At 40.3% G+C, this 21,887-nt stretch overlaps 1 protein-coding gene across 2 annotated transcripts in view; it reads right to left on the minus strand.

Moving 5' to 3' along the window:
- Window positions 1-3,005: 3,005 nt before the first annotated feature.
- The window catches only part of prkd2 (protein kinase D2), a 31,385-nt gene continuing 12,503 nt past the window's right edge, over window positions 3,006-21,887 (minus strand). The window contains exons 2-19 of one of the 2 annotated variants that reach the window (XM_085430129.1): window positions 13,872-14,010; window positions 13,399-13,530; window positions 13,070-13,269; window positions 11,545-11,728; window positions 11,368-11,439; window positions 11,158-11,175; window positions 10,852-11,011; window positions 10,636-10,747; window positions 9,884-9,961; window positions 9,475-9,793; window positions 9,294-9,346; window positions 9,131-9,203; window positions 8,352-8,458; window positions 6,714-6,875; window positions 6,371-6,469; window positions 5,732-5,999; window positions 5,227-5,312; window positions 3,006-4,585 (exon numbers count right to left, since the gene is read on the minus strand). In XM_085430129.1, the coding sequence (XP_085286255.1) occupies window positions 4,361-4,585; window positions 5,227-5,312; window positions 5,732-5,999; window positions 6,371-6,469; window positions 6,714-6,875; window positions 8,352-8,458; window positions 9,131-9,203; window positions 9,294-9,346; window positions 9,475-9,793; window positions 9,884-9,961; window positions 10,636-10,747; window positions 10,852-11,011; window positions 11,158-11,175; window positions 11,368-11,439; window positions 11,545-11,728; window positions 13,070-13,269; window positions 13,399-13,530; window positions 13,872-14,010 (2,487 nt within the window). In that variant the 3' untranslated portion in view covers window positions 3,006-4,360. The remainder of the gene's footprint in view (window positions 4,586-5,226; window positions 5,313-5,731; window positions 6,000-6,370; window positions 6,470-6,713; window positions 6,876-8,351; window positions 8,459-9,130; window positions 9,204-9,293; window positions 9,347-9,474; window positions 9,794-9,883; window positions 9,962-10,635; window positions 10,748-10,851; window positions 11,012-11,157; window positions 11,176-11,367; window positions 11,440-11,544; window positions 11,729-13,069; window positions 13,270-13,398; window positions 13,531-13,871; window positions 14,011-21,887) is intronic. The other variant, XM_085430130.1, reaches the window with a different exon arrangement.

Here is a 21,887-nt window from a genome sequence, read left to right on the forward strand (position 1 = left end):
TGGGTATTATCTCGAAATTCCGCATGCGTGCACTACTTTCTTTTGTATTTAATGAAAAGCTGATGTGTTTTCCAGATGAGGTGCAGCTATAAACTGAGAGTGCAAATTGCAATTGTTCTAGGAGTAGTTGCAGTTCAAATAAGATGACACTCTCTGAGTTATGAACACTCCTGGTAACCTTTTGAGCACACAGCCAATTGCCTCTTGTGGAAAAACAGCACTTTCTCCCACAGACTTCATTAATACAGATAACTTCTGAACAAGCCTGAGAGAAAATGGAATTGCACCCACTGGCTAAAATCAATTGGCATGCATGTGCATACACCCCAAGCAGAGCTGCAGAACAAAACAGACTCCACTAAAGCTGACAAGAAATGAGCACTGGGAGGTCTCAGAGGTTTAGATGACAAAACGTGCTATGGAAATAAGTAATCAGTAGCTCTTTCCGTATGGAAGCGACACTAATATAATACAAGTTCAAAGATCACATTACACTTCTGAGTACGTTAATAAAGTATCAAGTTGCGATTATTGTTAATATATTTCTTAGTTTAAAAAAAACAAAATCAAAAAGAACTATGTGGTGAGGCGTGGTCGGCGGTGCCAGGCGGAAGCACCGGCACGGCATCCGCAATCACGCCCACCGTGTTTAAAAACACGGGGAAGCAGGGGTAGAGAAGAGTTGTGGTGTGATGAGTGTGTATTTAAAATGGCTTCTTTATTACGCCACTCTCTGGACCCTCCGCGTCTCTATCGCACCACAAACTAATTCTCAAGAAAACTGTCTGTGGTAAAGACAAAAGAGCACACTAATGAGAACAAGATTACACGTTAATTCACAACCAAAACATGGACAGACAATTTTGTGTTATATTAATCTACAGCAGAAAAAAAAAACCCTGAATGTACTGTTTACAACAGTCACATACCCTCATTGAGCTTATTAGGTACATTTTCTAGCACTGCACTGGCCTCCCTTTTGCCTTCAAAGCCCCCATAAAAGATTTAACACGGTGCTAGAATTTTTCCTCCGAAATTCCGAGCCATACAGACATGATAGCATCAAACAATGATGTGAATCTCCTGTTCCACCGCATTCCAAAGATGCTCTGCTGGATGCAAATCTGGTGATTGTAGAGGCCATTTGAGTACAGAGAACCCATCATGAGAACCCAGTTTGAGATTATATGAGTTTTATGACATTATGTTATCCTGCTGGAGGCAGCCATCAGTTGGTGGGAAATATACATTCCTAAATGATACACTGTGGTCATATATGAATAAGCATGGTGGACAATAGCACTCAGGTAGTTTAAAAAAAATGTGAATTTGGTACTGAGGGACCTAAAGTGAGCAAAGAAAATATCCTCACCACCACCAGCAATCTGACCAATTTATAAAAGGAGGGCTGGATCCATGCTTTCATGCCATTTATACCCAATTCTGACCCTACCATTTGAATGTTGCTGCAGAAAGTCTCATAAGCAGGCACATTTTCCAATCTTATATTATTCAGTTTTGGTAAGAAGTGTGAATTGTAGCATCAGTTTACTGTTCTTAGCTAATAGGAGTGGTACTCTGTGTGGTCTTCTGTTTAAGTTTTAAGTTTTAAGTTTCATAAGGTGCATTTAAGGTGCATGTCAGATTCTGTTCGGCATACCTTTTCTACAACGAGCAGTCATATGAGTTACTGTATTGACAATGCTCCTGTGACGTCAACAAGCTATTTTCACGCAGAGAACTGACACTCACTGAATATGTTCTCGCTTTCAGACCAGCAACTATGTCACATTCTTTCCCATTTTTATGTTCCTTTTGACAGGTTGTCCTATGGGCCAAAATGCACTGGATTGCTGCCATCTGATTATTAACTCTGTTAAATAATAAGCCAATCAATTATTCCTCTGTGTGTGTGTGTGTGTGTGTGTGTGTGTGTGTGTGTGTGTGTGTGTGTAGACTGCTAAACCTAGTGCTTGCAGGTGAAAAGAACACTTTCATTTAAGAAGCACAAGGTCATTAATCTGGATGCCCGACTGCTTTTTTGCTTTCAGTGGAAACGTTGAGTGAAAACAGAAATATTTTTAAGCTGTCTTCCACCTACTCTAACAAACTAGACTGATATTGCTTGTCGCAGATAAAACTCAATAGAAATGTAATTTCTGGTGCCAGGTACGTCTCTCTGGAGGTTTGGGCCTGTCTCTTTTGCTTACTAAGTGGAGGGCTCTACATGACAGTGCAAAAACAATGGGCTGGAAGATTGAAGCTGATGAGATAGAACGAAAGTTACTGACACTTGAAAGAAATAAAAGGAGGGGAGGAAAAAGGAAGAGTCTATCATCTGGCATTGTTTGAGAATGACGACGGGTGTAGGGTAGGAGCAACAAGGGTGCACTTCTACCAGTATAACTGAGTGAAGAGTACTCATTTCACAATGGGAAAAAATTCAGCGTCTTTGCCTCCATTGCCACAGGGTCCTCTTGAGTGCCACTCAGACTGTGGGGTGTTAAAAAACACCAAAAAAAAACCCAAAAAAAAAAAAACCCACTGTCTGTGCTTTGAGAGCTGGGAGTACTTTTTTGTGTGTCTCTGGTTCCAATTCCATCATAATTCTTTAGTCCATGTTGCCTACGTCTGTACCAAAGTACCCAGCAGCATATTTGGAGGGGAAAAAATCTCTTCTTTTGAGAGTAAAAGAAATAACAGCCTGTCAGCCTGTGAGTAGAAAACTAGTGGTGCAGAACAAGTCGTCCTTATTCTTTTGTTATGCTTTAAATGAAGCACGTCTTTTTCCATAGACAATCTAAGGCACAGTAATGGCCCTTGTTTTATAAATATATTTATAGGGAAAAAGCAAATAATCTGTATATGGCTGACAAATATTTTAGGACTAAATCCGTATCTGCTCAGGCCTGTGTGCAATTTCTCAGGAAGCAGGTGAAAATGAGCAGGTTCCAGTTAAGCATGCACGGACGTCACGTTAAATAAAACTTCCAAGACAAATACAATGCTGTAGGAGGTTTGTATTATCTAAAAGCCAGGATCATCCTTCAAACAAGTTATACACAGTCTACACATATTTGACAGCTATATAAGCTTCAGGTTATACATTCATAAAACAGTAACTACAGTATGTTCAATGATGAATCTAGATAATGCTACTTCACAGAAACATGTAACACATCGACATGAAAGGTAGTCAATACTTGTACAAGATAAGTTGTCCAAACTAGTTTAGTGACCCACACTGTCCACCCATACACTTACATCACAGGGGAATGTCTGCTTTTGCTGAAAGATGCGTTCATTTATCTGCTCATTATTAACGGTACAAATCATTTCAGTGACCTGCTTGACCTCAGATGGCTCACAACGAATGATAACACAATAAAAAGCAATTTTCAGCAGCAGCTACAGAGAGCTGTCACCGATATACGAAATCTCACGACTGAAAATTGTCCGGTGAGTGGAAGTATTACACTGCCCGCACGCTAGTTCATTTAAACTCATAATGGCATCTTTAATTACATATAATTTTCTACAAGGCCATTGTGGCCACAAACCTGCAGTAATTACTGGAGGATTTGCTGTCGCCGGATCGATACCTTTGGTTTTCACTATAGAACACGAATTTATGGGAATGCATTTGTGAATATAGATGGCTTCTCTCAGTGGACTCACTTCAGTAATTACCAGCACAGAGGAAGTCTTTTGTTGCTGTAAAGAGCTCCATCACTGAAAAGAGATTGAACTGAATTTTCTGTAATTCCAGTCAGTCCCATTAAAATAATATATTAAAGAAAAAAAAGAAGCATCGCGTTGCTTTTAATTTCGTAACGTTTCGGCTGGGTTTTACTACTGTTTGTATAGCAAAATGTTTGATTCTTTGATTCTTATCTGCACCTGTGGTAAAATGCCATTTCCTTGTTTGCTCTGATGCACACTACACTGACAGGGGGAAAGAACATGCTGTTTTTCATTCCTCTGACAAATTCGGATTTACGGTTCACTCCGCACCTTTTATCTGTAAAGGCACCCTGAACAGATGAACAGGGAATGTGAAATAGAGTTGAGCAGTCTTTATCATAAAAGAAATTCAACAATTCAAAAGATGAAAGAGGACCAAGACGAGCAGAGTAAATGCTTTAAAGGTTTTCTTCGGGCTGGAGGAGAGAAATTGGATTTATAGCTGTAAAACCGAGTGCTCTCACGCAGCTCTAATCAGTCAGACACTTTATTTTATAAAAACCACATGATTCTTTGCAAGTGTGTCTTTTTAGAGTACAAGGCCACCATCCCCTTCTCCTTCTCCCCGCTTCTTTCATCCTTCCTAAATGAGCGTGAGTCCTCCACCTCTCTGTGGTCAGAGTATGCTGACCCTCTCTGTGAGACCTTGCATATCTGCATCCTCCCCACCGTCCTCGTCATCGGAAGCCTGCGCCAGAGGAGGCGGCACAAAGTGAGCAGGGTATGGCAGAGTGTGTTCACGGGCATACATTTGCCAGCGGCTGTCATCGCTCTCGTGGGTAATGTAACGTTCCCCAAGCTTAGTCTCCAGTTCCCGCAGGTCGAGCCACGTCTGATAGTCCTGGGAAATGACAAACAGGAATAAACACGGTGATGAAATCTGAGTGTCGGGAATCGCAAAGATTTGATCGATACATGTGCCAATGCATTTGTTTGCGGGGGCACATGTGCATGTGTGTACATAAGAACTAGAATGACACTGAAATGATCAATTATGCTTCAACCCACTCGTGGCTACCGTGACAATGAATGTTAATTAATCCGGTGACATTCTGGAAACAAAAAAAACAACAGCAATAGCAGCCTGCTTTTCCACCGCTAAACATTTTGTTTTGAAGCAGGCATTTAAGAGCTGTGCAGTCAAAGAAAACACAATTTCTTTAACTAATCCCCTTTCTGTTATGTTTTCAATAAAGTTAAAAACCTCCGGCCTTGAGCTGACATTTCAACGCTCGGATTTGTGTGCATAGACCTCGGCTTTATTGTTGCAATTTTCTTTAAAAGCAACAAATTTTATTGAAGCAATTTTAAGGACTTAAATTGCTGCTCAGAAACTACAGTTACTAGCATTTACCACAGAAAAGGGGGCTTTTTCTTGTATGTTTAATAGCAAATAATAACGGATAAAAAAAAAATTGTAGGAACGATAGAGTGGAACATTCATTCTAATGTGTGCCTGTGAGCAGTTCATTAATATAGTACCTGTAAGTATGCGTGGCTGAGACTTTTATCTACACTGTAGCGTTTCCTCATCTTAACTTGCAGCAGGTTGTTGATCAGGTCAATAGCTGGAAACACAAACACATGTTTTTCAATAAAAATCAAACCACCTCTCACTCACACACACGCAAGCACACAGAAACCATCAGAGTTGTCATCTCTTTATCATACCTTATTTGTCTAGACACTAAACCCGACTTTAGTTGTGGTAAAACTGAAGTACAACTTATCACAGATCAGATTGGTTGCATTCTGAAAACAACATTCAGTACTAGTCACTCTTTGCTGCCCTTTCTCATATGCACTCATACGTTTTATTTTTTTCTCCACTACTAGGCAAAGGTGATGTTAAATAAAAATTTTATATATTGATTACAAAAACCAATCCAATAGCTTTTGCAGGTATTGTAAGTGTACATCAACGTCCATCTCACGGTTGTGTTTAACAGGAGAAATCTCCTCTAGCTGATTCCCTCTCTGAGATTACCATCACTGGAGATCTGCTTCCAGGGATTAGGAGGATACATAAAGGCTGCGTTGTGGATCTGGTCATTGATATCTTCATCTTCATTGAATGGGAATGTCCCGCTGAGGCTGACGTACATAATGACGCCGACTGACCACATGTCTAGTGAGCGGTTATAGCCCTGGTTTAACAGAACTTCTGGAGCCAGATAGGCAGGTGTGCCAACCACTGAACGGCGGAATGACTTCTCTCCAATGATACGGGCAAAGCCAAAATCACACAACTTCACCTGAGAGAAGAAAACAGTCAAGAACAGAGACACATGACTGCGAGGCATCTGGTAAAATAACAAAATGGCAGGAAATGTATATGAGCAAGTGCAGAAACCACATGTGTTGCAAACGAGCTGGTTGGGCAAGTGCGTGTGTGCGTGTTCCTGTCTAGCTATCTTTGTGCTAGGGAAACCATTATGTCAATGAAGGTCCTCACTAAGATAGCTGAACGGTTATGAGAAAGAATGTTAAGAGAAAGAAACAGAAACAGGACTCATGTAACCAAAACGCCATTAGCAAGTGTCTGTTACTTTCCTCAGCTCAGATTTGGGAAATCCATCTGTGTGTGTGTGTGTGTGTGTGTGTGTGTGTGTGTGTGTGTTTTTACCTGTGGGGAGGGATCGGCAGAGGCAAGTAGCACATTTTCAGGTTTTAGGTCACAGTGAACAATGTTCTTAAAGTGCAGGTGCCTCAGAGCTGCAAGAATCTGCATGCACACCGACGTCATGTGCATACCCAAAACCACGGGAGCAAGATGATCCGAAACAAAATCAAACACAGCAAAGCTTCGTTTTAGAATATGCAGAAATGTAAGGTTCAGTAAATGTTCATCATGACAGCAGAGGAAGCATGCAGCGAAACACTGCAGCATCAGAATGCCATTTTAGTCTTGTGGGTCTCTACTACCCACTCTCTACCGCTATGGGACTTATTTGAAAATGCATACACACCTGCGTGATGAGGAACTTTGTGAGCCTCTCGGGCAATCTGCCTTTTTCGCTGGAGAGAATCATCTCCAGCATGTCACCGTGTAGTTTCTCCATGACCACAAACACTTTCTCTGGGGTTTCAAACATACACTCCAGGTTTACAATGCCCAGATGACGTAAACTCTGAGAGAAACAACAGAAGGGTGAGGGGAGTGTGGGGAGAAGGCGGACGATAAGAAAAAATATGTTGTGTGTAAAAAGATGAAATACCAGAAATAAACTGTGATAGAGTGTGAATCTAAGAAGCAAATATAAATTGGGCAATACAGGAAGAACATCACAGGAGGGGATAAACAGAAAGGACCAGACCGTGACAACCAGGCAGTAAACCACAGGAGAAGGAAGCAGAGAACAGAAAATTTATAAACTCTGTTTTGGCAAACAATATAAGTATTCCGCAGAAGTCACACATATGACATATGTTCCATAAATAATAATGACTGCATAACTGCATTTGTGTAAAATGCCGAGCTGCAGGGGGAAGTTCAGACTGACTAGTGCACCACTACCTCCATCTGCTGGGGAAAAAAGTCTGCCGCCCAAGAAGGTGAAATCAAACATACGTTGTTATTTTTCAAAAATATATATTTTAAACAGACGTTGTTAATGTGAAGTCTTTCCCTGTCACATATTTGGCATGAATGAAAATGTTAAATGGTTTTATACAGTCGTGTCATTTAGTTGAATTCTATATGCAAACTTTTATTTTTGCTCGTTTCAGAAGTTGCAATCACATAAGGAAAGGAGAAACAGTACTACTTATTTAAATACTGTCAATGACTGCGAGGTAAAATAATTAGAAATTAATCATTTAAATAAGCAAAACTGAGCTTTTTTAATAGTGTAGATTAAAATCTGGTTATTGTGATACTACAAAGCACAGATTACTATTACATTATTACTGTCTCACTGTGTTTAATGGTAGTTTTTAATATTACAAATGGTTTTTTACTTTCTTTCAGGCATAATGAGCTTGGAAAGAAAGCATTTGGATTAAGTTTTGTGGAGACTTGTCACATTTCATCCAAAATGCTTCTTTAGTTCTAAAACCAAACGGTGGAGAGTCCCAGGTATTTAAACCCTAGTGGGGGTCGTCTCTTAAGAGTCTTTGACCCACTTTTAATCGTGTGAGTCATCACATTGGCCAAGGTGTAAAAAAAGATAAAGTAAAAAAGGCATGGGTCATTTCCACCAGATGTTTCAGGTAAAACCACAGTATCACGTGACCTGTTGAGATCACCTAACGCAGGTTGTGAGTGCGGGCTGAGGTGCTTGGGAAAGAATGAATATTTTAGGTGGCTGACTGTGACCTCAATAGGACATATGACCTCTTGGCAAGGTCTCACAGTGGGTTTACCCGAAACCTCTGCTAGCAATGACCTCTGCCTTTTTTTCCACACCTTGGCTCATTTAATGACTCACATGATTAATAATGGTTTTAGCACAAAATGCTTCTTGGATGAGAAGTGCAGTCGCTTTCTTTTCAAGCTTCTTAGACGACCATGATCTGAACGATTAAGAACCTGCACAGACACTTTTAGACGTAATCATTAACATAATTTCTTCTGAGAGAAAGTCCAGTGAAATGCGTGCGTTTACCTGCAGGATGGCCACCTCATTCCTCAGTTGGCTCTCTTGCTTGGTTGGAAAACGAAGCTTGTCGATGACTTTGACGGCCACGTCTCTCCCCGTCTTCCTGTGCTTTCCTGAAGGGAGTTTGTGCAAGTAACAGATTGTTTACATTGTGACAGTAAACTGAATATACATACATATATACTCCATGCACATCATTGTGGCAATTTGTTGCCGTGTTTGGTTATCGCCAAACATGGTGCTGAGTATTATGGCCAAACATCTTCTCTTTGGCTTTGTCCGTCTAATGGACATTGTTCCAGATTTCTTGTGGTTTGCTTAGATGCAACTTTGCAAACCTAAGCGGCGGTGCTTTGTTCTTTTTTTATACAGTTTTACCCTGGCATCCCTTCCTAGCACATCATACTTGTTCAGTCTTTTCTAACTATATTGACATGAACTTTAACAATTAAAATGCTAACTTGTGATACATATACATCTATCTCTACACACCCAGATTTTTATTCCATTTTCTAACACTTACTCTGGACTAATGCTGGCATGAGAAACATCACTTGTGAAAACTGACTAAAACACTCCTTAAAACCTGTAAACAGCCTATTATGTGTCAAATCAGGTCAACTCTAAAAACACATTTTAGCACAGTGCATGATACACAGAGGTTGTGAAATACAATCTTGCTTCTTGTTAGCTTCAAACTTTAGACACCACTGCTTTCAGCAAAGCACTTTAACCATCAAATCAATGGACTGATCAATTCCATTGTCGGATGTAGGTCTCCATACCTCCATACACTACTCCAAATTGCCCAGATCCAAGCACTTCATCAGCAAAAATCTGGTACACTGTGCCAATATCCTGTAGGGATGCAATATTTCATGCATAATGCTTAATGTATAATTGATGTCAATATTGACAGAAGTTACTTAATTAGACCACAAGTCATACCACATTCTCTTGGATTTGACTGTTGGACACAGATATGCTGACAGAAGCTTGTCCTGGAAAAGAAAAACAGTGATAGGAACAAAGCATAGGTTATGCAGTGTAATAGTTCTAAATTATGTCTTTTCATCTTGGCAATACAATCTTCCACAAAACAATTTCATCAACCTGTTTCTCAACTTACTGTGAGGCATGTTCCCCGCAGCTGGCGGTGCGTCCTGAAAGATGACTGGCATAAGGGCCTGTCGAATGGCGCTCTCCCATGCTTTTGCCACCTCACGTCCAATGCCACTGTTGGGCGCCACCTGGCTTGGGGAGGGAGGTGTCTGTGGGACAGTCTGGGGGTGGCTTTGGGTCACAGAGGGGAGGGTGTTGGGATCCTCCCCTACAAAGTAGCACATAGTGGCTGTGATAAGCTCAAAGCAGTGGGGATTGGTGCCTTGGGAGACGAGACTGAAGTTAGAAGCAGGACGCAACTCCAGGATCTCAGAAAGAGGGATCTCCTGCAGGTGGATGAATGAACGGGTTAGCAAAAGAAAAGGGCTGCAGACTTTAAATGAATCTTAGCTTGTTAAAACAAAAGCTGTCGTTACCTTGTAGTATTTGTTGGAGGTGTTATTCTGGAAAAGGATGATGCACTTACAGTCCAGACGCCAGTAGTGCCTCTTTCTCTGTTGGGGGTTGGAGTAGGGTGAGATGTTGGGATGGGACAACAAAAATGAGCGTGGTGTGGCGAGGACAGAGTATAAAGGATGGGGCATGGAGCGGGGGGGTAAATTTCAGGAATGAAAGGGGATGTCACCAAATGCCAAAGGAGAAGAAGGATGAAAAGGAATTTAAGCTACCAGATGAACAGGTGGGAATCGAGAGAAAGAAAAAGTGAACGAAGAGTGTTAGTTCAGCCAGTGAGGGGGAAAAAAAACAAGGAAAAAACAAAACAAGTAATGAAAAGGTAAATAAATTGCCCTAGAAAGTCAAATATAGATTTTAGATCTTAAGAGAAAGAAGGCAGGAAATGGATTTTAGGTTGAAATTATTATATCTGCTGAGTGCTTCAGCCTCATACACAGAAATATTACAGAAAAGAAAGCAATAAAGTGCATGAAAGCGGGCACCTCATCAAGGTGGAAATGGCTGCACAACAAGCTGCTAGACAGAAAAAATAGATGTCTAGAAGGAATTTACTGCCATAAATCATAGAAGAGAAAGTGAAGAAAGTGAGTTCATGCATCTACAATAAATTAATTTAAGTCTCCAAGTGTTCCACTACTAGCAGAATTTCAGAGTGGTTCATGTATAGTTTTTAGAAAGAAGGCAGTACAGGAATCATGGGTAGTGTTTTTACCAGTGTGTCTTTATTGCTGTAGTGAACCATCCACCCTTCCTTTATAGCTGTGCTGGATCGACGGGTTGTTTGTCTCACAGACTGTACCACCCTCATTAAAGGGATGTAAACACTAGAAGGAAAAGGACAGCATTAAGGTAGTCAGCAGGTAAAATATGAGTTTAATTACATTTCTATCAGTCTGTCTATAATATTCTTATCCAAAACATCTCACACCTTTGATCTCCATTAGTTCCGTCCTGATTGTTGTCAGGTGAAAAGGAACCAGGGATGCTGCAGGCCTCGTCCGAGTCATCTATTGAAGACTTGTCAGAGCCGTCATACTCGCTGCTAAAGTCCATTGGAACCTCGGGGTCCGCAGTGGGACTCAACATGTCTGAGCCAAAAAACAAACAAGAGAAGGGTTTAAGTGCAGCTTAGCCTTAAATATACTATGAAACAAATGCTATTACCATTCGTCTAATTCTAAAATGCTACAGAAGCTAGTTCACTTTGTTGCAAACCAACACCAAGAATACTTACCAGAGTTACTTCTGTTTTCTGAGAAGATAAAAAGATTAGTATAGTGAGTTTCAGAGCTGTTAGATAAAGTGTTATACTCTCAAGTAATCTAATTCTGACAATGGAAACACATGCTATCAAATCCATGCAGGGTTAACAGAGTAATACACACACACACACACACACACACACACACACACCACAAAAGCTAATACATTCATCTTTACTCACCTCCAATGGTCTCGCCAAGGCAGTCATTAGGAACTTTGTATGCACATCGTTTGTGGCAGTTGAACTTACAATCTGAGAAGATTGCAGAAACAGTTTAGGTAAACCAGAAAGACCAGTGACCATTCTGCATCCCACTGAAGGTCATACAAAGAAGACACTCTGTTCAGCTGCGCTCACCTTTGCACTGTAGCCCTTGTCGGAAAAGTCCTCTAAGAAGCCTCTTGCAGTACTGGCACACCGTCGGTCGAGTGTATGAGTGAACAGCGAACGTGTGGGGCACCTTTACCTTGCTCATCAGCATCTTGTCGAGATGAACTGGTCGCCCCGTGTAAAAACGCCGGGCGTCGCTAGCTGTCCGTGGCTGGCAGAATAAATAGGAAACAAATTTTTAGCGACAGTCACAATTGTTGAGGTGCTTAAATCAAAACCTTTGGAAGCTATTCAGCCTGTAGCCAAAGTAATTAATTACTTCACTTTTGCTTATAGCCTCCGAACCTTAATAACTGTTGATTTGATCAGTGAATTTGTCAGCAAACAGCTGAGTGACTCTATGGAACATCAGCAAGTGCTTCCCATCTACCCTCCTACAGCCCACATTATTTATGTAAACAGTAGAAGCAGTATTAAAGTGGCCATGAAGTAAAACACTTGAAGCTGTGCTGTAAAACGGATTTGTCCTCAATGAGCTTTCAGTCATTTCATATAGATAGCTAGGGGGGGGGGGGGAGAGAGGCAACTTAACAAGTGCCAAATGTCAGGCCACCACTAATTACTTTGAGGACCTGTAATCACTAATTTAATGAAAAAGAAAAAAAAACAACCCCAAAAAGAAAATAAATCAGCAGATGCTGCAGGTGTATATGGAATGACCCAGCTACTCACATCTAGAAATTACAGAGCCACACTGTTATGTTTTTTGAGATCTCCCTATTCACAAAAGTCCCTTATAATGACTTTCTTTTTGCTCTGTTTTTGTTTTCAAACAACACCCAAGGGAAATATGTGACTCCTTAGCTGTTGAATGCGAAACTTTGTTCACCCTCGAGTCGCTGTGTATCTGTCTGTTCTTTGTTGTTGGACGGAGTGTTTACACTGTCTTCAGTTCCTTCTCTGAAAACATCTTCCTATTGTAACTAAATTTCCAGCTGAAAATGGCTTAAAAAACACAGGAGGCTGCAGTTTTGGGTGATAATTAACTCGTCATACGTTTATGATTTTATCTGGTACATCATATATATGCGTGTCCGTGCCAGCATGTGCGTGTGTGGTCTCTCCAATTAGACGCCTTTCCTACTTCTTTTTAAATTGGGAGCCAATAACCAGGGGAAATCAGTCAGTAATAAGTGTTACTGCCCATCTAATTAAATGTTTTTCTACATCTTCTTTGCAAATAGAGTTGCTGAACAGAGGAAATCAGCAGCAGTAAGTATTATAGCCTCAACGGACCTAATCTATTTACTTAAAGTTCACTGATATTGCAGTGCAATGCCCCTTTAGCGGAATGCAGTCAGACAGGAAGAGTTTCAGATGAATATCTCAAAAGTGTACACAGAGAAGGAAAAAAATATTGCTTAATGAAGTTTAATGAAAAGTGTTTGGGAATTAGGAATGTCTGAGGAATCTACTCAGTGTTTCAGAAAATGTGGCACTTGAAAGAATTCTAAAAGTGACTTCAGCATTATGTGGATAAATGAGGCAGTACCATTTGAGTGTGTGAGCGAATAAGACTCGCTTCTTCTGCGCAGGTGGAGGCTGTCCCAACGCTGTACACCGACTCAGTGGTCGAAAGGCGCAGGGACTGGCTGCTGCTCAGCGACGTGGTGGACAGACGCCGTTTGCGAGCCCCACTACAGTTGTTCGGGATGCTGAATGCACAGCGTTTGTGGTAGTTTAGCCCGCAACCTGCAGGGGGCAGCATGCATCCAAGAACGGGGGGAGCAAAGAGATGGACCATATTTACTGAGTGTTCAAATTTGTTTCACCATATGAGCGTCTAGTGCTATTCACACTTCTTCTCATCATTTCCCTCACCATCACATTTCAGTCCTTGTCTAACCAGCCCAAACAGCATTTCTCCACAGTGATCACAGAAAGCCGGGGCCCGGTACGAGTGCACATTGAGCGCGTGGGGCCGAATCTGGAAATCTTCAAACGTAGCTGCCGCTAAAATAGATAACACGTCACATTAGGACAAGATACAATCACGGTATTGTAAGGGAGCAAAATGGAAAACGATTAGATGAATGAGATACAAGCGGGATGGAAAAATAGATCAAGTTTCTGACTGTGGACACGAGGGAAATTACAGCTTGAAACAATGAAAGAACAGATTAGGGTAGTGTAAAGTAGGACCTGTAGTAAAATAAGCAGATAAGGATGAAAACAATGAAGTAATTAAAGATAGATAAGACAAATGGAAAGATGATTTTGTTTTTGATATGGTTATCTTATGGGAGGAGAAGAGAAGAGAAGAGAAGAGAAGAGAAGAGAAGAGAAGAGCTTACCAGAGAGCACTACCTCCACCAGATCTCCCTCCTGGATGTCGCTGGCAGCTTTAACTAGTTGTAGTATGTTGTTGGTAGATGTGTCATGCTTGAACAGCAATATCTTGTCATAAATGCCATAAAAGCCGCACTCTGGGAACTAGAAAATACAAAAACAGAGGTTAGGAGAATCAACTGCAGCCAAGGCAGAACCCTGATTAAGTCATATTTCATTCAAAATAATGAATGACAAATAAATGACTCAGCTCCTGAAACTAGAAAGATGGTGAATGGACATTTGCTGTAGGACAAGACAAACTTTATTTAGTCATTCCATTTTTTTAATTTTAAATATAATATACAAGGATAGCATTTTTATGACCCTTCAAGGAAAACAAATCTTGAACATTGTGTCCACTTTGATCCCCTTTAAAGACAGACGACTGAATTTCAAGCAAGGCCTCATTGTTGCCAACACAGACCACTCAACACACCAGCCTATTTTTAATGCTACTAAATAAAGTATCTAAGGGTTGGCTGTTAGAGTTTCTGCTAGCAATGCAAATTTAGTCCATTATGCACTTAAAGCTACAACTTAAGTCACCTCATTCCATTTGCCATTAACAGTAACAAGATCTGTTATAAGATTCTCCCGCTATTATAAAGTGTGAACATGTCTATGCATGTTCTCAAGCATAACTTCTACTGTATGTCTCCAACTAATTCTAGCATGCTCTGCTATGTAACGCTGCAGGGATATATAACTGCCAACACGCAAACACATGCTGATGCTATCGCTGTTAAACAAGAAACACAAGCTGATTTCCACAAATCAAGCAAGTCGGTCGACATGGAAGGCAAGACAAAGGAGAAACTTTATCCCCTTTTCCTGTCAGTCGCACAATGGCACACACAAGCGCGCATAGGTGTTTCCATGAAGTTCTTTCAGAGATATGAGGGATGAGCGTGTCAATCAGAAGTCAGCAGAGCGAGAGAGACTGTCATAGGGAAACCCTGCTCTCTTGAATAGTTAATGCAGTCTGGCTCACTTCAGTGGCCACGCCACACAGGACACCAAAGAAAGAGAGGGAGCAGGACCTTTGTGTGCTTTTATAATAATTTGTTTTTTTAAGTAAGCATAAATGAAACCAGAAAGATGAAGAGAAACAAATATATAAAAAATAAACACACAGACACACTCTTTGCCGCTTCTGGCTAAGTTCTAATCGCTTACAGAAAAGGGAACCCAGGTCTCCAACTTGAAACAACACAATGACACACACACACAACCACCACCAGACACACCCTCTCTTCTCCCCCCTCATTTCCCTTTTTTTCCCCTCCTCTGCACATAGACAGTCTGCCTCTGTTTCCCCAACAGCCACTCCACATCACCACATCTGAAATCCAGGCCTGGCCTGTACTGCTGCCAAGCTACACAGTGAGTTCACCACGCCCCGACATTGGCCTGCTGCTACTGACCACACAGTCAACAAAAAGTTACAAAAAGCACATATAGTGGCATTTACTTAAAGGTCTCCAGCATCCACTGCAACCAGAAAAGTCACAGGTATAAGGGCTTGAACATTAGACATGAACACACACCCTTGATTTAAAAACAAAAAAAACCATAGTTGGTAATTCTGTCTGGCTTTTTATGTTGGGCAAGGAGCTTTTAAGATTTTGTTTGTGATAAGAGTGGTGAGAGTGAACTAAAACAAAAAAGCCACAAGCCTTAAATACAGAATAAAGTTCAAGATAGTACAGTTAGAACAAGACTGAACAAGTATGGCTTTTTTTGAAGGGTTACCAATCAGAAAACATCTTCTCTCTATTAAGAACAAGGCAGCACAGCTTAGCTTTGCAAAGGTGCATCTGAACCTTCCAGAGCAATGTCCCCTGGATAGATGAGACCAAAGTGGAGCTGTGTTGCCGTGATGCACGTGTGCCACCAAACACGGCATATCCGCACAAACAACTGTTGAGCACGGAGGTGGGAGAGTGATGATTTTGGCTTGTTTTGCAGCCAAAGGATCTGGACAGCTTGCAGACCGTGAACTTCTCTGATACCAAAGTATTATAAAGCTTGAAACAATGGAGTGGATGCAGAAAAATAAAATAAAAAATTCACATGGCTGTCGTTTTGGTTTTTATGGGGCATCCTTTTCTAAAGTTTCAGTGTTGATGTATACACTGAAACGGTGGATTAAAAAAAAAATAAAATACCTACACCAGAATTTTGAGAGATGTCCACCCCAGGAGACGGGTTTCACAGGCAGTGAAGCGGCTTCGTCACTCACAAATGTAGCTTTACCAGGGACCGTATTAAAGGTCCTTCTTTTTAGTCAACTAACCAAGTGGATGCTGGCGTGAGGGTGGGACCCTATTTGAACAACAATAGTGGTGAAAGCAGGAAGCTTTCTGCATAGCTTTATGTGAGGTTCAGTAAAAAGAGTGAGGCATAGCATTCTCATTATCACTACTACATCTCATGTCTGTTTAGTTACTATGAGAAAGAAAAACAGTGGAGACGCAGTCTTGAATATTAGTTGCTGTGAAAACACTTCTACTAATCGTGCAGATTACAAACGAAATGTTGCAATTTGACGGTTTCAATTACAACAATTGCAATTCAATTGCAATTGTTGTAATTGAAACCATCTTAATGTTCTTAATGTTTTTATGGTTCGGTTTTTGTTTGTTCAGTTTTCTAATTTGACTTAAATGACCCTTTATTCCCAACACTCTGGCACAGCAGTTTTTGGCTTTGAGTCAAGCCGACGTTGCAGATACAAATGAGCAGAGGCTCCAACCTTTCCCTAAGTACAGACTTAAAAACCCGCAATCACACACAGATTGATGTCTGATGGGAGTGAATCATGTAATAGCTACATGCATCGGTACCAGGGATTGCCACAACTAAGACCAACTGCAGCCATTAGTAATTACAAAACACCCACAGAGCCCAGATCAGAGGAGACTCCAAGCTCTTTCCAAATCCACAGACAGCCGTCTTCTATGAGCCCCGTGACGCTATTTGATGCCAGCCTCTCTGCGATTAACCTCACGCTGTTGATGTCACAGCTCGCCTCTTAGCAGGCAAATCAAGGCAGCTAGTCATATTATTCTGCACATTGTACCGTCCAAAACATACACAATGCAATAATCATAACTGCAGCTGCCACGTCTCTGCACACCACAAGCCTTTACAGATAGGCTGAAAAGCACAAAATCCAAGCTCCGTAAAACCACTGCTACCTCAAAAGAAAAAAAAACTCATTTTCTTTTTTTTGTAATGGTGGAATAAGAATAAAGTACCACAAATAATTTTCATCTATGTCAGCATGCTGAGAAATTTAAACATTTGCCTTACAATCATACACTGTATATTTTGCTGTGAGGTTAAAAGCTATATTCTTACAAGATGTGGAGTCTGAATATATCTGTTTGTGTACCTTGTGTGCACAAACACCTGATGGTATTGTAGTATATAGTTAGATGTAGTATAGTGTGATGAGGTTTGGCTGCAGAAGGAGTGGATCTGTAGCTGCTTTCTCTGAGGTACCAGGGATCAGGTTGCCTAGTGTTCCCTCTACTATTCAGGTCAATGAAGCCATTATGAGTGAAATGAATTATGAACTAGGATTTCTTTATGTCCCCTGCCTTTGTTTTCCCGTCACCTTTAATTTCCTCTTCAATACTAACTGTCCTTTAATGGCCTCTTTTATTGATTAGTCTTCCTTCCTCCTTTTTTTCTGTCTACACACTGATGAGAAACAGGACAGCAACTGCCTTATAAAGTAAACTAATAAAGGCCGACATTTTCTTTAGTGTGGTTCACACCCTCTCACTCAAGGTGATGTCACGGTAAAGTTGGAAGATAGATCTCTCACTTCATCACTGACTTGACTAACACACTTTGTTCAGAAGGTTTGATTCGTGATCTAATCGGGACATTATTAAATAACAGGCTATATGATAGCACACAGTTACGGTAAAAAAATAAATAAATTTTCGATACTAAGATTTTATGGACACAATAAAAAATAATCTGGACCTTAACAGGTCTTAAAAGTTAGTAAAAACAACCTGAAATAAACAACAAAAAAATTTAATAAAATCACATATTAGATCATATCTCAACCCTATGGAGGCACCATTAATAATGAGCAACAAGGACTATTGAGTACTAAACGGTGTCACGACAGCGGTTTCTTTCTGCAAGACAATGCCAAATCATATTCTGCATGTTTGGGAAAAAAAAAACAAAAAAAAACACATGGCTTCGTGGTAAGTCTGGTGCTAAGCTGCCTTGCAGTCCAACACTGTCACTGACTGAAAACATCTAAAACATGCTACTGATACACATCTGTAGATTGCTATAACAACCTGTAATAACAAATAGTGTCTTAAGAAACAAACTGTTTTAATTTTTTCAATCAAAGACTAACTCACAGCAAGCAGCCTCACACGGATCAATTGCTGCTCTCATGTAAGCGGTGGCATTACATGAACAGATGTGGTTGACAGGAAGCTGTTCAAGTAGTTTCAGAAGGCAATCGTGAACAGCCATGTATCTAAATTCATAACCCAAGCAAAGGTGACCATTGTCACCCTAAACAATGCCACAGCAACTTTTTTGTTGATGTGGGCCTTTGTGTGCTGTTGCAACTTTCAACTTTAATGAGAGCAAGAGATGATTTTTTTATAAAAATATATATATATATATATATATATATATATATATATATATATATATATATATATATATATATATATATATATATATATATATATATATATATATATATATATATATATATATATATATTTTATTTTTAAACCACATTACACAGGAACACAGACTCACACACAAAATGATTCAAACATAATAAGTGATGTGCTCTTTATACACAAAGCATCTCAGTTTGTGCCCTCACACAGATACCATCAAAGTATTGGCTTTTGGGAAATTTTAGCTTGGAGAGAAAAAAAAGAAACAAACAAAAACAAAACCCAGACACATGCACACTTGAGGTCACATCAATGCTTGCCATTTCCTCTCTTACTTTATTTCCTTGTCAATCACCTCAGGTTTTGGTCATATAAAGCAGGTCACATGCACAGTGGTAAAGAGAGCGATTTTTATCTGACATCAAACAAGTTCAGGCAGTTTAGATCATTTTTTCCAAATATTCTACAAGTTTTTCAAACTCTAGAAGGGACGAAAAACTTTATTTTGCTTAACTTAATACCCCTTGTACACATCGGCTACTTTCGCCTCCTCTAATGATGAGTTGTTCTGAGGAATGAATGAAAGACGAGCCAAAATTTATTCTACTAAAACAGCAGCAGGAGCAGCAGCACGTAGATTTTATTTCATGTTTTATTTGAGTAAGCACATCGGCTACAGGTCATTACAATCTAACCAAAGCATTACTGCATACGTGTAAAGCATTACCACTGATGTCCAGTTCAGTCAGCGCCATTTCAAAGTTGAGGTTATGTCAAACAGCTACAGAACAGTGCTTCTAAATATAGACCCTCTTTATATAAAAGGCACTGCATGTGTGAAGAACAGAGACTTTTATGTCCTGCTGAGTTCGCTAGTTGCTTCTGCTTTTCATCTTCCCCATCACTTCCCCTCCTGAAGCTCTGCACCAGCCATCATCGACCACCAAGCCACACAAGAATGTATGCTCGGGTATGCACAATGAATGCAGCCGCTTCTTCGGTGCCAGCTAGCCATAGCTATGCAGCTTACAAACAGCAAATTTCGATCTTTATCCTCCTCACTTTTACTGCATTTGACAAAGCTTAGATGTTGTGAATTCACTGAATGTGCATGATGCTTCGGATGTAACTTGTACTCTGTCAGCTGCTTGGCGAGAAATGATGATTGTTAATTTTGTTTCAGACAATACAGGGAAACTGCAAAACCTCAGACAAACAAACAAAGAAAAAAAAACTATTCTGACTACCTTACGGCAGGAAGCTCTGCATCAATCATTTTACATTACTATTGTAGATTTTTATTAACTCAACTTAACTTGGTGGATTAAATGAATTAGAGGCGGCCATGTTTTAGGACTAATAAGAGAAATATTATCCTTTTATTTCAATTTGTTGTTATCGCCACAACAGGAAATTGCAAACTTGGCATGAGCATATGGTTTATAGCTTTTTGAAGGTGTAAAGGATGTATAAACATAAAATATGGGCCTGAGGAAGGAGAGTAAGACATGTTCAAATAAGGCACTTAGAATTGTCACTGAATACACAAGCACAGACACATGCACACACACACAAATGAAAGTGTTAAGTAGAGCTGGGCGATAGAACGATAACGATATGTATCGCGATATAACTTTTACTCGATAGAGAAATTAAGCTATCGCGATAGACCTCGCCGCTCTTGTCCTCAAAAAAAAGGTCAGCCAATCCAAATTAAGTAGCGCAGAGCTGAACCAATCACAGCCGCAGCGTCACGTCGCGTGACTTGTTACGTACAGCACAAGTGCCAAGCCGCACGTGTGTTTGTTTGGGAAGCAGCCAGCGGGTAATGGAGGAAATGAGTGTGCCGACTAGAAAAATCAACCGAGCGTGACCGAAGAGAAAACAGATGATGGTTCCAATGCCGGAGAGATTGTCAAACGGAAGAGCTAAAGAAGTTCCGTAGTGTGAAGGTATTTCGGCTATTTCAAGTCTGACAAAAATAGAGTAGCGTGCACTGTAAATTGTGCCGAAAGCAAGTCTGGAAATACAATAAACTGGTGCATGCGTCACACTGTGCGCCACGTTATTGTTTCGGTGAAATGAATTTCTACAATACTGTTACTGTTAATTCTACTCTCTGCAGTGTTTAAATGCTTACATATACACACAGTTACTGTCCCTCCACACTTACGACTCGGTTCTGCTTCTATGCCCCAGCTTTGTTTACTTTTTCCCACCGAGGCTTCTAGACTTCTGATTGGCCAACATTTAGGCACGGTTAGGAATCTAGCGCCACCGGCTGCTTTGGCATGTTCATAGCAGCGTTTTCCTTCATTTCTGCCTTTATGTGTGGACGGGATTATTTTTTAAAACGAAAACGGAAAATCTCAGTTTTCAAAAATACCCGTGTACGTGTGGACGTAGCCTCAGTCTCTGACTGGAAGCGCTAATTCGTCATTCGGCTTTTGTCAGACTAAAGTAACTGTTAAAACTGTTTGAAAAGCTCAGCTATACAACAAGGAGAGATCGAGAATTTCCTTTTAGTTCTCAGTTTATTTGATATTGACAAGTTAGTCAGTTTTGTCTGTTCTTCTGTAAAACAAACTAAGATTTATTTTTAGAATTAATATTTTGTTTCTAAGTGGAACTGACAATTTAGTCTGTTTCGTTTGTTCTATTTTGAAACTTAAACGCTTTAGCGGCTGCCTTTTGTGTAGTTTGCAATATTTGCCTTTATTTATCTGAAAAAGTCTCATGTTCCTTAAGTACATCTACCCTGTTGAACTTATTATGGGAAATAAATATTTAAATAAAAACAAGCTGCTGATTATTTCACATTTTACTTGTGAGCAACGGCACATTTAAATCTTACAAATATAGTTATTTGGCTTATATCGTGATAGATATCGTTATCGCCTGAAATGAAAAAACATATCGTGATATGAAAAAATCTCATTTCGCCCAGCTCTAGTGTTAAGTCAAAGACAAAAAAAAGTTTCCAATTTTATTTAAAAAACTAACCATGTAGTTTAGACATCCAGTTCACAAAAGCCACTGAATTTCCCTAGCTGCGTATGCAAAGAACACCAGTTGTGACCTTTTGGCAACACGGCTGAATAATTTTCAAAACAGCATTAAGAGCAACACACACACAACATAAAAAAACCCAAAACACCGCAGCTCTTCAGAATCAGCTGGGCCAATCTCCAGTGACAAGAACTTGGACGTCAGCGTCGCTGTGTACACCGCATGCTCTGTAAACAGTGTGACCTCCATAGCCTTACATGGTCCTCCACAGTGATGTGTTTCTGCAGCAGAAGC

Source organism: Copadichromis virginalis, linkage group LG14 (assembly GCF_057382275.1).
Source record: "Copadichromis virginalis isolate Kocher_CV1m ecotype Utaka linkage group LG14, C_Virginalis_male_GT1.1, whole genome shotgun sequence".
Lineage (NCBI taxonomy): Eukaryota > Metazoa > Chordata > Actinopteri > Cichliformes > Cichlidae > Copadichromis > Copadichromis virginalis.